At 42.1% G+C, this 12,565-nt stretch overlaps 1 protein-coding gene across 3 annotated transcripts in view; it reads left to right on the top strand.

Moving 5' to 3' along the window:
* Positions 1 to 123: 123 nt before the first annotated feature.
* The window catches only part of LOC117021052 (NEDD4-binding protein 2-like 2), a 37,672-nt gene continuing 25,230 nt past the window's right edge, over positions 124 to 12,565 (top strand). For all 3 annotated transcript variants that reach the window (XM_033103782.1, XM_033103780.1, XM_033103781.1), the window contains exons 1-3: positions 124 to 285; positions 1,555 to 2,816; positions 11,804 to 11,928. In XM_033103782.1, coding sequence (XP_032959673.1) covers positions 271 to 285; positions 1,555 to 2,816; positions 11,804 to 11,928 — 1,402 coding nt within the window. In that variant the 5' untranslated portion in view covers positions 124 to 270. The remainder of the gene's footprint in view (positions 286 to 1,554; positions 2,817 to 11,803; positions 11,929 to 12,565) is intronic.

Below are 12,565 nucleotides of genomic sequence, written 5' to 3'. Positions count from 1 at the left end.
ACGCAATGGATTCTGGGAAACCAAGTCGCCGTTCGCAGAGGGCTCCAGGCCGCCGTTCCGCCGGACTTCAATTCCCACAATTCCTGACGCATTTTCTGCGATTTCTTCCGGGTATTCGTCAGGCGGCCGCCATCTTGAGCCCTGAGGTGCGGCTGGAGGGAGCTTTTCAGTTCCTCTAGGTCTGTTTTGGGATTGTGTATCCGCGTTTCTTCAGCTTGTTCAGAGGCCCGTGTCTTTCTAGAAGAAGATTTTGTTGAGAAGTGAAGGTCAATGCAGAGTTGCCGGGTAAGGTGAGTAAACACCTCCTTTCAAGTGTGTGTGTGTGTGTGTGTGTGTGGGGAGTCGTGGTGACGTTTTTGGTTTCTTCAGTCAGAGACTTGAGTTCTCGCCGGCGCTTGGCCGAATCCCTACTGTTAGCTGTAAACGAATTCTCGGCAGAACCTGCACCTGTTTCCGTTGGGACAGAGAAAGGGGTGATACACTTTTGCCCGACTGCCTTCCGAGGAGGTCGGGAGGCCGTGGGGCTCAGGTTGTGTGTAGGCTGGTCTCTCTTACCGCAACCCCCTGTTCTTCTTTGAGACTTTTCTGATGTTCGAATGAGGAAACGAAGGCCTAGAGGTGGAGGAAGAGGAGGTGGTTTCTGGGATGTGTCTTCCTTGAGCCTCTCTGGCCTACCAGTACCATTCTCTAGTTTGCCTTTTGTCCTTTTCGTTTTTCCTCTCGTTAGAAGAACATCAGAGAGCGGGCGGAATGAAGCATGATTGAATAAAACAGCCTTTTGGATTGTACTCTTGAGGGCCCCACAGAAATTTCAAGGAAAGCAGAGTTCGACGTAGACCCTCTGGAAAAGATGAGCGCTTTGATGTAGGGAGCTGCCAGAAATTCTTTTCTAGACATAATATGACATATTTGCGTCGTTTTCACTGCAGCTGAATATTTTTTTTCTCTTAGTGCAAAACATCCATTTGGAAACCACTTTTACACCACTTTATGGAGCCCACAAAGATTGGCATTTCAGTTAATCTGGCCTTTGATTGCTAAGGAGATGTGGTTGTCTGAAGTTTGGGAGCTGGATCCATTTACTCCTATGGACATAGTGTTTTAAATAGGAAGACGTTTATGATGTGATTTATTGCAGCCAGTTTGCTTGTGTCAATTTGGTTGGCAGATTTACTCTCCTCTTTAGCACGCAATTGTGTGTCTTTACATCAAAACGTATATTATTGATTCAACTTTCCAAACTTACTAAGTTATTTAAGTTCCCTGAATTCAGAAATGTGTCATTTAGATTAAAAGTGAGATATACCTTTTTAAAAAAATGATATTTACTTACCTTCAATGAGATCCCTCTTTTAATTCATTGTTACAACAATATTTAAATAGTAAGTGGTTATAAAATTACAATTTTATAATTTTTGTATTTTGGGACGATGTTACCATTTAATGCTTACATCGCAAATTTAAATGTCTTTTTCTATTCCTTGTTTCTGAAGAAACTTTCCTTTAGATTTTTAAAATATTAGCTATTAATTGTATGATTTCTTCGCTCCTCAGATGCCTTATCGTGAAATTGAAGCTAAATCTTTGGGACATGGGGAAGAACTAACAAGTGAACCATGCTGTAAAAAGTTGAAGTCAACCAAAGAGGCTTTTGTTTTCCCCTATCATGGTAGTTCTAATTTTCACAGAAGCCAAGAGAAAACTGGAAATGATTGGGTCCCTGTGACCATCACTGATGTCAGAGGACATGGTTATTCTCAGGAGCACAAAACCAAAACTACAGATTTTCTGAAACGTGTCTGTGATAAGATGCCCAGTAGTAGACCGGATGTTATTAAGTCCATTGATTCACAAGTTTTACAGGCTGCAAGTCCTCCATTGGTATCCGCAGATGATGAGATATATAGCACAAGTAAAGCATTTATAGGACCCATTTACAAACCCCCTGAGAAAAAGAAATGTAAGGAAAGGAGGAATCAAGCAGATACTTCCAATGGTATAGATGGCAAAAGAGCACAAGAAGAGAAACAGAAATTTAACTCCAAAAAATCAGAGATTGACAATGAATTATTCCAGTTTTACAAAGAAATTGAAGAGCTTGAAAATGAAAAAGATGATTTGGACGGCAGTTGTAAGGAACCCGAACTCTCTGAGGAGCAACTTATTCCATATTATCAGGACTATACTAATGATTTGATGAAATATGAAGAAGAAAAGGAGAGAGATATTAGTAATGCTCTTCAGTCACATTGTGTTTATCAGCAATACGTGGGGAATGAGCCAGGCAAATATCCTTGTAATGGACAAGTAATACCTACATTTTGTGATGTATCGTTTACTTCCTTCAGGCCCGAATGGCAATCAGCACATTCTTTTATAGTACCCCGAGGTCCTCCATTTCCCAGTTCTAATTATCACTTAAATATTCGAAGATTCAGTGCTCCACCAAGTCCACCATCAAATAGTTTCCATGCCCGAGATGGCTCTCTGATTCGAAGTGGATATTATGTAAATAGTTGTCAAGTTAATTGGAATTGTTTGACTTTTGATCAGAACAATGAATATATTGACTGTAGTAGCGAGAATATCAGTAGTGATCATCTCTATAGAAATGGCTACAGTGTGCATGATGGATTTGTGAGTAATGGTTTCTGTGAAACCAGTGAAGGATGCTGGAAAGATCTTTCTATGGACAAGCAGAATAGAATGGACAGGTTTGTGAACCAGCAGTTTCAAGAGGAAAAGTTAAATAAATTGCAGAAGTTACTTATTCTTTTAAGAGGCTTGCCTGGTTCTGGGAAAACAACGTTGTCTCGGTAAGTAAAGGATACCAAGTGAATACTTGGTAATTCATTACTTAAAAATCATAAATGATGCTTGTAATCAATGACAAATGCCTCCTGTTTCTAGTAGAAAATCTTTAATTTGTTATACCTGAGAATGGCATCTGACTGCGAATGTTTTAAAAGATGTTTTCTGATAGAGGAAAGGAAAATTGGCATATTTATACTAAGAATTTGCTAAGGGATTTAAAAATAGGTACACCATGTATAATTATGACAATGGTGAAAGCAATGCTATTTGAGAACTGTACTGGCCTTCACTTTTAAGTCAGCTGTTCAAGAAGAGTTGGAGTCAGGGTTAACAAGATTTGGGCTTTGACTCAGTTATGTCACTTTATGACTTTGGACAAGTTTTGCTATCTGTTAATACAGTGAGTAATAGTTATTTTTCTGGATTTATCATGAGAAGCAAATGAAATAGGGAAGGGAATTTTGAGCATGTTTTAAGCACTGTTTCCTGTTCATATCATTTGACTGACAGAAAGAATCCTTTTTTGGTTTTTTTAAATTTAAGGAGTTTGAAGTGAACAATATTTGAAGTAATAAAGTTAGACTGGTGGTGTTTTACATGACAAAATGTTTCAAATTCCTGTTTATATTTTTTAAAAAAGAATATTGATGCACTTGAATATACATCCATGCAGTTGTGAAAAGTTGCATAAAGAAAAACAACACAAATTCTTTGTAGTTTATGTAGGATGATTCAAGGTGTATGCCACATAAGGAGAAAAAGAAAATGTATGTGATATCTTTGGGTGAGGATAAAAAGTTCCAAGGAAAACATTTTGTAAATGTTTTATATTTGTGAGACAATTTAAACAATCTAAACAAAGGTTTCTTTGGAAACAAGAAATTAGAGAAAGATAAAATTTATATAGATATTTCAGATTAGACTGTAGACTGATCTTTGTACATGAATTTAAATTTAGGTCTTTGCATTTTGATTTTCCTCTTGCTTTAGTGAAGATTTTGTAAAGAAGATGAAATTTCAACTCTTTAGAAAAAATAGAAATTAAGAGTGAAGTTGTCACAAACATGGGCAGTCTTAGATTTAGAATATAATATCAGAGGAAAGAGTTCAAATTTGGAAATTGCATCAAGCCATCTTCTAGCTGTGGACATCTGACTAGGACTTAGGAGAGAATAAACATAGGAGAATGATTAAGTTTGGAACAGCATATTGGAGTATGTTGAAACGAAAGGTGAATAAAGTAGTAACTCAGTATAATTTCAGGGAGACTAGTTGTAGTGAGAAATTATAGAGGTGATTATATATAATATGTATTCATTGAGAGATTAGATAATGTTATAAGAATGGAAGTTATAGTAGTAATTACCATTTGTGTCATGATTTGCAATTTACAGAGTACTTTCATATATAAAAATCTTGTGAGATGGGGTGTATTCTTTTTGTTTTGTATAAGAAGAAGCTAAACAGACTAAATTCAGCGTAAGGGACTTGAGAGAAGTTCCAAAAAGTGACAAGAGGTCAAACTAGGGACATAAGTGGTCGTGTGTTTCTTCCCTGCTCCTTTAATATCTGTTGTGAGCACGACTCTGTGTGTGACTCCTGATGTGAAGGAGCTTGATTAAAGAAGCCAGAATATCTGTGTAGGTAGATCAGTGATTTTTGAAGTAGAATTGTTTGTTTGGGATTGGATATAAAGCCACATATTCTCTGGTGAGGAAGAGCTTCATATAGTAGTTAGCTTTCAAAATGAGCTTTAAAGAAAGAGACGAAGTAAAGATTTGGTAGATCAGAGTTGATTTGGGGCACTAAATAACAGCATTGTTTAGTATTAATGTCTGGAAATGAGTATAGGGGTTAAAGTTCACATTCCTTGGGGTAATTGTCAAATCCCCTTCTTCCTAAACTTAGTCCTTACTCACCTCTCCATCTTGGTATCTGTCTGCACTTGGACAAGTACCTGCCCTCCACTGCAGGAGACGTAATATTTGTCCATTCAGTGTTCTCAGGACTTTGCTTATTCAAATGCCTCCAGTTTTCAAGGTTTTTGGCTTATCTCAGCCCCCAGTAATCCTGAACTCACGTTGTATTTGCCTTTACCAACCACTCTTTGCATTTAGCATAAGCTACATAATACAGCATTAGCTTTTTATTTATTAATAACTGACCTAAGCAATTTGGTTATAAGTGGCTAGGCTTAGTTGTTTAACCACAAGTTCGCTAACAGATTTTAATGAAATCAGTACTAGATTAAATTCTAACAAAGTACAGACTTTAAATATTTATGAGGAAGTTAGTGCAAAACAGTTCATACAACCTTTGTAGGTATGATAAAATGCCAGCTCTTTGTCCTTTTAGGAAAACTGACAGTACTCTGATGAATATTGCTGAATTGGAGGCAGAATTCAGCAATATTCTAGAGGTAGAGTTTTGTTACCACTGTAGTTGGCAGCAGCCAAACAGAATTGTCTGACTCAGTGGATGGATCTGACTCAGTGGATGGACACAGGACCATTTAGGGATCAAGCCTGGAGTGGGGTTAAGCCTGGAGTGGGATCAAGCCTTGAGTGTCATTCCCAGGGCTGTGGGCTATAGATTTTGCTAAATTCTTATACCTTGTTCATGCAAGGAGAACAAGGAGGAGGGGTGAATCTTAACAAATTTTAGCTAATCTACATTTCTTACACTTTACTGATTTTTTTCCCCTTCTTCCGCCTTCCCACCGCCCTCATCCCTCCAGTTCAAGCCGTTGTTTCTCAGTCTAGTTGTGTAGGACACAGCTAGCTCCCTGGCCCATGCTGGTGTTATGAGCCTTGCGCTCCCCCGGCTGAGGCAGTCGGTTGCCGGACATCGGTCAGCCACTCACACAGCAGCTCTCACTGGCTGCCAGTCACTTACTCACGATGGATGCCAGCCACTCATGCTGGCTGCTGGCCACTCACGGCAGCACAGGGCAGCCCACAGCAGCTCACGGTGGTTGCCGGCCACTCACAGCAGCCCAGCTCCAGGGAGAGCCGTTGTTCACAGTTTTAGCTGTAGAGGGCGCAGCTCACTGGCCTATGTGGGAATCGAACCGGGGACCTCGGCATTAGGAGCAGCACAGCGCTCCAACCACCTGAGGCACCGGGCTGGCACCACACGTTACTGATTTCACCAGTGAGAATATGTATTTTCAGAAACAGGCCACTAATTTCATTATTAGCAAAATGTCTGGAGTTGATCAGAGATGAAAGATAGTTGAGTCAGAGGAGAGAAGATGCTACACTGCTGGCTTTGAAGATGGAAGTAGGGACCATGAGCCAAAGATTTTCAGGTGGCCCTTCGAAGCTAAAAAAGGCAAGGAAACATTCTCCTTTAGGGCCTCCAGGAGGAATGTCAGTTTGACCTCACCTTGATTTTAGCGCAGTAAAACTGTGGGCTTCTGACCTTCAGAACTATAAGATAATCTATTGTTTTAAGTCACCAAGTTTGTGGTAATTTGTTACAGCAGTGTAGGAAACTACTACGTTTACAGTTTAAAGAGTGATGGGAAGAGATTCCCCCGACACCCCTGCTTTTGCTGCTTTTGGAGGAGATCTCAATTTAAACTACAGAGGAAATAATTGACTTTTTCTTATGTAGGTCTCTACTCTTAATTCAAGGAGTGTTCAGAGTGAAGTGGCCCAGTAAAGTTGTCTTGGGCTCAGGGTATGCATGGCCACTCAGTACATTAGAAGGTAAAGGGTTCATGAAGTGTCAGTTTTAAAAACTTAGATTTTTTTTTTGGGAAAATCACTTCTATTTTTAAATGCACGTGGATGTATTAGAGAAAATAACGTACAGTTCTTAGAAATTTCAAAAATAAGCCGTGAAAATTAACTCTTATTAAATGTAGAGACCATTTGGGAAATAGGGTTCCCAAAACAAGGTTTAAGGAACAGGATTTACTTGTTCCTTAAGTGAAAAATTACAAGCACAAAGTGCATTAGTTATCTATGGCTGTGTAACAAATTACCCTTAAACTGAGTTGTTAAAGCAGCAAACATTTATTTTCTCACAGCTTCTGAAGGACAGGGATCTGGGTGCCGCTGGTTCAAGGTATCTAACAATGCTGTGATCAGGATATTGGCTAGGGCTGTGTTCTGGTCTGACAGCTTGCAACTCAGTCCCTTGTGAGCTTTTGGGTTGTGGGTCTTGCTGGCAGTAGGCTGGAGACCCCTCAGTTCTTTGTTATTTGGGCCTCTTTCCATTCATATCATGATGAGAAAGCGAGCCAGCCCTGAGCCCAAGACAGAAGCTACTTGTAGTGCAGGGGATCCTGCCGACTTCGCCAAGTGTCGTGTGGGGCGTCCGGCGGGGTCTCCGGTCCCGCCCCCCACATAAGAACGCAGGATATGGTGAGGCCAAAAAGGAACACCCACGGAGCCATAGGTAGGGGAGTCATACCACTATACTCTCGCTGGCGGCTGGGTTGGAGACACAGGAACCAGGAGCAACACAATTCTCAACCCTCACTGCGCCGCTTGCAGGCTCAGCCACCATCTTCTTGCTAGCTCCCCCTTTTCTCTCTTTTCTTCTCTGCTAGCCTCCTCTCCTAGCCTAGCCACGGCAGTTATATTCATGGCTAATGGCTCACTGGTTACAGCTGACGGTCAACTAGCCACAGCTGCTGGCCATTTGATCACAGTCGATGGCCATTTACTACCTGAGCCAGCACCTTTCTATGTGAGGCCGAGAGCCTGGAAACTGCTTTTTGGGGCTCTGTCCCCACACTCCACCCCTACAGGCTCTCGCCTCACAATCTACGCGACAAGCATCTTCCGCGAGGGGCCCTGTGCGAGGAACCTGGAGGTGAATGCTATTTACTGGACACAGCCAAGCTCTCTGGTCACAGCCAGGGTTTCTCAGGGCACCACCAGTACTTCTGGGCACAGCCAGACTTCCTGGACTTCTTAGGGTACCACTAGTCTCCCCGGGCACAGCCAGGGTTTCTCAGGGCACCACCAGTACTCCTGGGCACAGCCAGACTTCCTGGACTTCTTAGGGTCCCACTAGTCTCCCCGGGCACAGCCCGGCTTCCTGGACACAGCCAGGGCCTCTCAGGGCACCGCCACTCTCTCTGGGCACAGCCCGGCTTCCTGGACACAGCCAGGGCCTCTCAGGGCACCGCCACTCTCTCTGGGCACAGCCCGGCTTCCTGGACACAGCCAGGGCCTCTCAGGGCACCGCCACTCTCTCGGGGCACAGCCCGGCTTCCTGGACACAGCCAGGGCCTCTCAGGGCACCGCCACTCTCTCTGGGCACAGCCAGGGCCTCTCAGGGCACCGCCACTCTCTCTGGCCACTCTCTCTGGGCACAGCCCGGCTTCCTGGACACAGCCAGGGCCTCTCAGGGCACCGCCACTCTCTCTGGGCACAGCCCGGCTTCCTGGACACAGCCAGGGCCTCTCAGGGCACCGCCACTCTCTCTGGCCACTCTCTCTGGGCACAGCCCGGCTTCCTGGACACAGCCAGGGCCTCTCAGGGCACCGCCACTCTCTCTGGGCACAGCCGGGGCCTCTCAGGGCACCGCCACTCTCTCTGGGCACAGCCCGGCTTCCTGGACACAGCCAGGGCCTCTCAGGGCACCGCCACTCTCTCTGGGCACAGCCCGGCTTCCTGGACACAGCCAGGGCCTCTCAGGGCACCGCCACTCTCTCTGGCCACTCTCTCTGGGCACAGCCCGGCTTCCTGGACACAGCCAGGGCCTCTCAGGGCACTGCCACTCTCTCTGGGCACACGAGGGCCTCTCAGGGTACCGTACTGGATTCTCAATGGTGGCCGGTCAAGACACAAAAGCAAACATCCCCCAGTTCCACTACATGGTGGTATGTTCCCAAAGAGTCAAGCTGTCCATTAAATTAGGGATGGAAGGCAATTCCCCATAGTCCATAGTCATTCACCAGGGCTGTCCTGGGGGTGAGGGACGACCTTGACCTCACCCTCAACTCCCAAAGGACTCAGCAAGCCTTTTCTCCTGGGACTACAAGTCCTGCATCCAGGCTGCCTCAGCAAGCACTTCCCAGCTCACAGGGCCGCAACAACCTTCGCTTTCTCTGGCCTCTGCTGGTTGGGGAATCGTCCACGTCTTCCCACCCCTCCACGGGGGTCCAGCTCTCAGGCAGCTGCTCCTCCTGGTCTTCCTGCAACTGAGTGTTCATATGCACAAACTGCTCCACTGCCCTTCGGAGAGCTTTGGCCGACACCATACCCTGCTCGCTGCGCCATGTGTAGTGCAGGGGATCCTGCCGACTTCGCCAAGTGTCGTGTGGGGCGTCCGGCGGGGTCTCCGGTCCCGCCCCCCACATAAGAACGCAGGATATGGTGAGGCCAAAAAGGAACACCCACGGAGCCATAGGTAGGGGAGTCATACCACTATACTCTCGCTGGCGGCTGGGTTGGAGACACAGGAACCAGGAGCAACACAATTCTCAACCCTCACTGCGCCGCTTGCAGGCTCAGCCACCATCTTCTTGCTAGCTCCCCCTTTTCTCTCTTTTCTTCTCTGCTAGCCTCCTCTCCTAGCCTAGCCACGGCAGTTATATTCATGGCTAATGGCTCACTGGTTACAGCTGACGGTCAACTAGCCACAGCTGCTGGCCATTTGATCACAGTCGATGGCCATTTACTACCTGAGCCAGCACCCTTCTATGTGAGGCCGAGAGCCTGGAAACTGCTTTTTGGGGCTCTGTCCCCACACTACTTTTTTCTGTAACCTAATCTCAAGTGACATTCCATTACCTATGCCGTATTCAGTTAGTTAGAAGCTAGTCAATAACTCCAACTCACACTCAAGGGGAGATTAACCAGTGGCTTTCAGTGATCTCTGTCAGCAATCTTTATAAGCCTTGGTTTTGTCTCTCCCACCACTATTTATGTAACTTTGATGGCCTGATTTCTGAAATTATTTTCTTTCTGAATTTGTTTAGTATCAATCTAGCAAAGTTGTTATGAGAATTAAATGAGGTCATAGATACATATATAAAATGCTTGGCATATAGTAGATTCTCAAAAGATAGCTGTTTTGAAAAAATACAAATCAAGTGGCCAGTGGGCCCACCTATACCATGTTTCCCTGAAAATAAGACCTAGCCGGACCATCATCTCTAACGCGTCTTTGGAGCAAAAATTAATATAAGACCTGGTATGATGTACTATAAGACCCGGTCTTATATAAGACCGGGTCTTATATTGATTAATTTTTGCTCCAAAGACGCGTTAGAGATGATGGTCCTGCTAGGTCTTATTTTCGGGGAAACACGGTAAGTCCCCAAAATGAAGCTTCATAGTTTGAGATAATTCAGGGAATTTTAAAAAGATTCGTGAGCAGTCTGCTCTGTCTGGGAGGAAAAAAGTCTCTCCAAGCTAAAATTATTTGCTGTAATTATGATTTATATATTCGAGATGTTCTTCACAGAGGTTTAGTCATGTTTGATGTTGACTTGGTTTAATGATGTAAATTGATTTACTGTCTCTCCCCCCCCTCTTTTTTATTTGGGAGAGATTAAAACATTTCTTGGATGCAAAAGCCACTATACTCTTATAGTATGATATTATTAACATCTGAAAAATCACCTGCTAATAAAATAATACAACAGAAAAAAATGAAACTAGGGTAACTAGCCGAGGTGGTATCAGTGTTCTGATACTGCTAAATACAATTAGGTATCGTATGGTTCATTATGATCAAAATCTTTTTAGATGATTGAGCTTGGGAATGCTAATACACTGGCATTTTTATATTCTAGGTTATCTGTGTAAGCAAATATGATGCCAAATATGTTAGATGGCTATATTTTGAAAAAATTATGGCTGCTTAAAAAAGAAATCCAACACCAGTTTAAATGTTCAAATGTCATCTCAGATAAACAAGTCAAACCGTTTACTTTCATTCGTTTGTTTGAAATAATTTGAACTATAACTTTATAAGTGGAAATGCATATTTAAATTTTTTAAAAATTTTGAGATACGTGATTTATTTTTTATTATAAAATATACAATTTTATTATAAACTGAGGAAAGGAGAGATGATTACCATAATAGTTGATATCCTTTTATTATTTTTATTAGGAGGTATGTATTCTAGAATCATCCCAAGACAATATTCTTTTACTTTTAATTCCTTCTACCACCTTCCAGCTAATTATAGAACTATAGCCATCCGATTGCCTAATAGTTGAGGGAGAGGAGAGAAACACCGAAATACTTTCGTTACTGTTGGATCCGAATCATTCTCTAATGGTGGTTTTCCTTTTCTCAGCACACCCCCAGTCTCTTTCAGAGTCACCACTTATGGGAATTCTCTGACACTCCGAACACTTATTAATGTTGCTGCTTAGCAATTTAAGATGGTCGTATTATGAGATCAAAGCTTGATTGCCATTGATTTGTTCTGCCTGTCTTTATTTAGTGTTTAATAATTAATTTCATTTAGTAATTTAATCTTTTAAAAATTAAAATTTGATTATAATGTGGAAGATCACAGGTTTTTTACTACCTTAAGCCTCAAGTCATTTATGACTTCTTCTTGTGGCTTTTATGGAAATGAGTTTATCAAAGCTATTTTGGGTTAAGTCCAGTTTTCACCTAGATGAGTTGCTTGCTTAGGTTTACTTGCCTTTTAGGTTGCCTGTTACAGTAAATTTAGGCAGTTTTAGACACCAAATACACATCCACTAAAGTTAAAACATGGATAATAGTTGATATAATTTTGGGATTGGCTGAAAGAATGTTTTTAAAAGTTGCAATATAAATGCTACTTTGAAAAGTTTTCAATACTGGCTATAAGCATGTAGATTTAAGCGTGAAGTAATATTTGAAATGTGAAACCTTTTAAGGTTCAGCTCCTCTGCTATTCTGTTTGCGGTAAATTTATAGGTATGTACCAGAAATTCATTTAATAAGCTTTCCTGTGGCTTTTTTTTTGATGGCTATAGATTTTATAAATGGCACTTTGTGATTTCTTTTATTAACAGAATTCTGCTTGGTCAGAGTCGTGATGGCATTGTGTTCAGCACTGATGACTATTTTCACCATCAAGATGGGTACAGGTATAATGTTAATCAACTTGGTGATGCCCATGACTGGAACCAGAACAGAGGTTTGTTTTGGGCCAAGTCTCTTGGGACAGAGCATTTGACTAGGAGTCAGAGGACTTGGGTTATTATTCAGCGGAACGACTTTGACAAGCCATTTAAATAGCTTGGAGACTCAGTGTTTTCATCTGTTAGAAGCGGTGATAATTATACTTGTCTTATCTGATCAAGGTTGTTGTGAAAATTAGAGAATTTAGATAGAATATTTTGTAAACTGTAAATAGTGTGCCAGTGTAAACTGGTAAAATAGAGGTGTGGGATATTTTGGTAGGCTTTATTTTAATATCTCTTGAATAAATTCAGAGAACTCTGATACTATAATTCTGTATTCCCGAAAGTTATTTTCCTAAGAGTAATGCTAATGTTTTCTAAGGCTGATGTATTGCCTGTGAATATTAAATTTTTCTCATTGATGTTACTCTGAAAAATCTATGTAATATATTTTTTATTGGCTCATGGATCAATTTATTTTCACTTTGGAATAGTAGTTCTTAACCTTAGCTGCACATTTGAATCACTTAGGGACCTTTTAAAAAAAAATTGTGTCTGAGTAAGCCCCAGATACTCTGGTTTAGTTGGTCTGGAGTGGATCTAAGTGTTGGTAGATTTTTGGAAATTACCCAGATATTCTAATGTTGCAGT

Source organism: Rhinolophus ferrumequinum, chromosome 4 (genome assembly GCF_004115265.2).
Source record: "Rhinolophus ferrumequinum isolate MPI-CBG mRhiFer1 chromosome 4, mRhiFer1_v1.p, whole genome shotgun sequence".
Taxonomy (NCBI): Eukaryota; Metazoa; Chordata; class Mammalia; order Chiroptera; family Rhinolophidae; genus Rhinolophus; species Rhinolophus ferrumequinum.
This window is presented reverse-complemented; position numbering and strand designations above follow the sequence as displayed.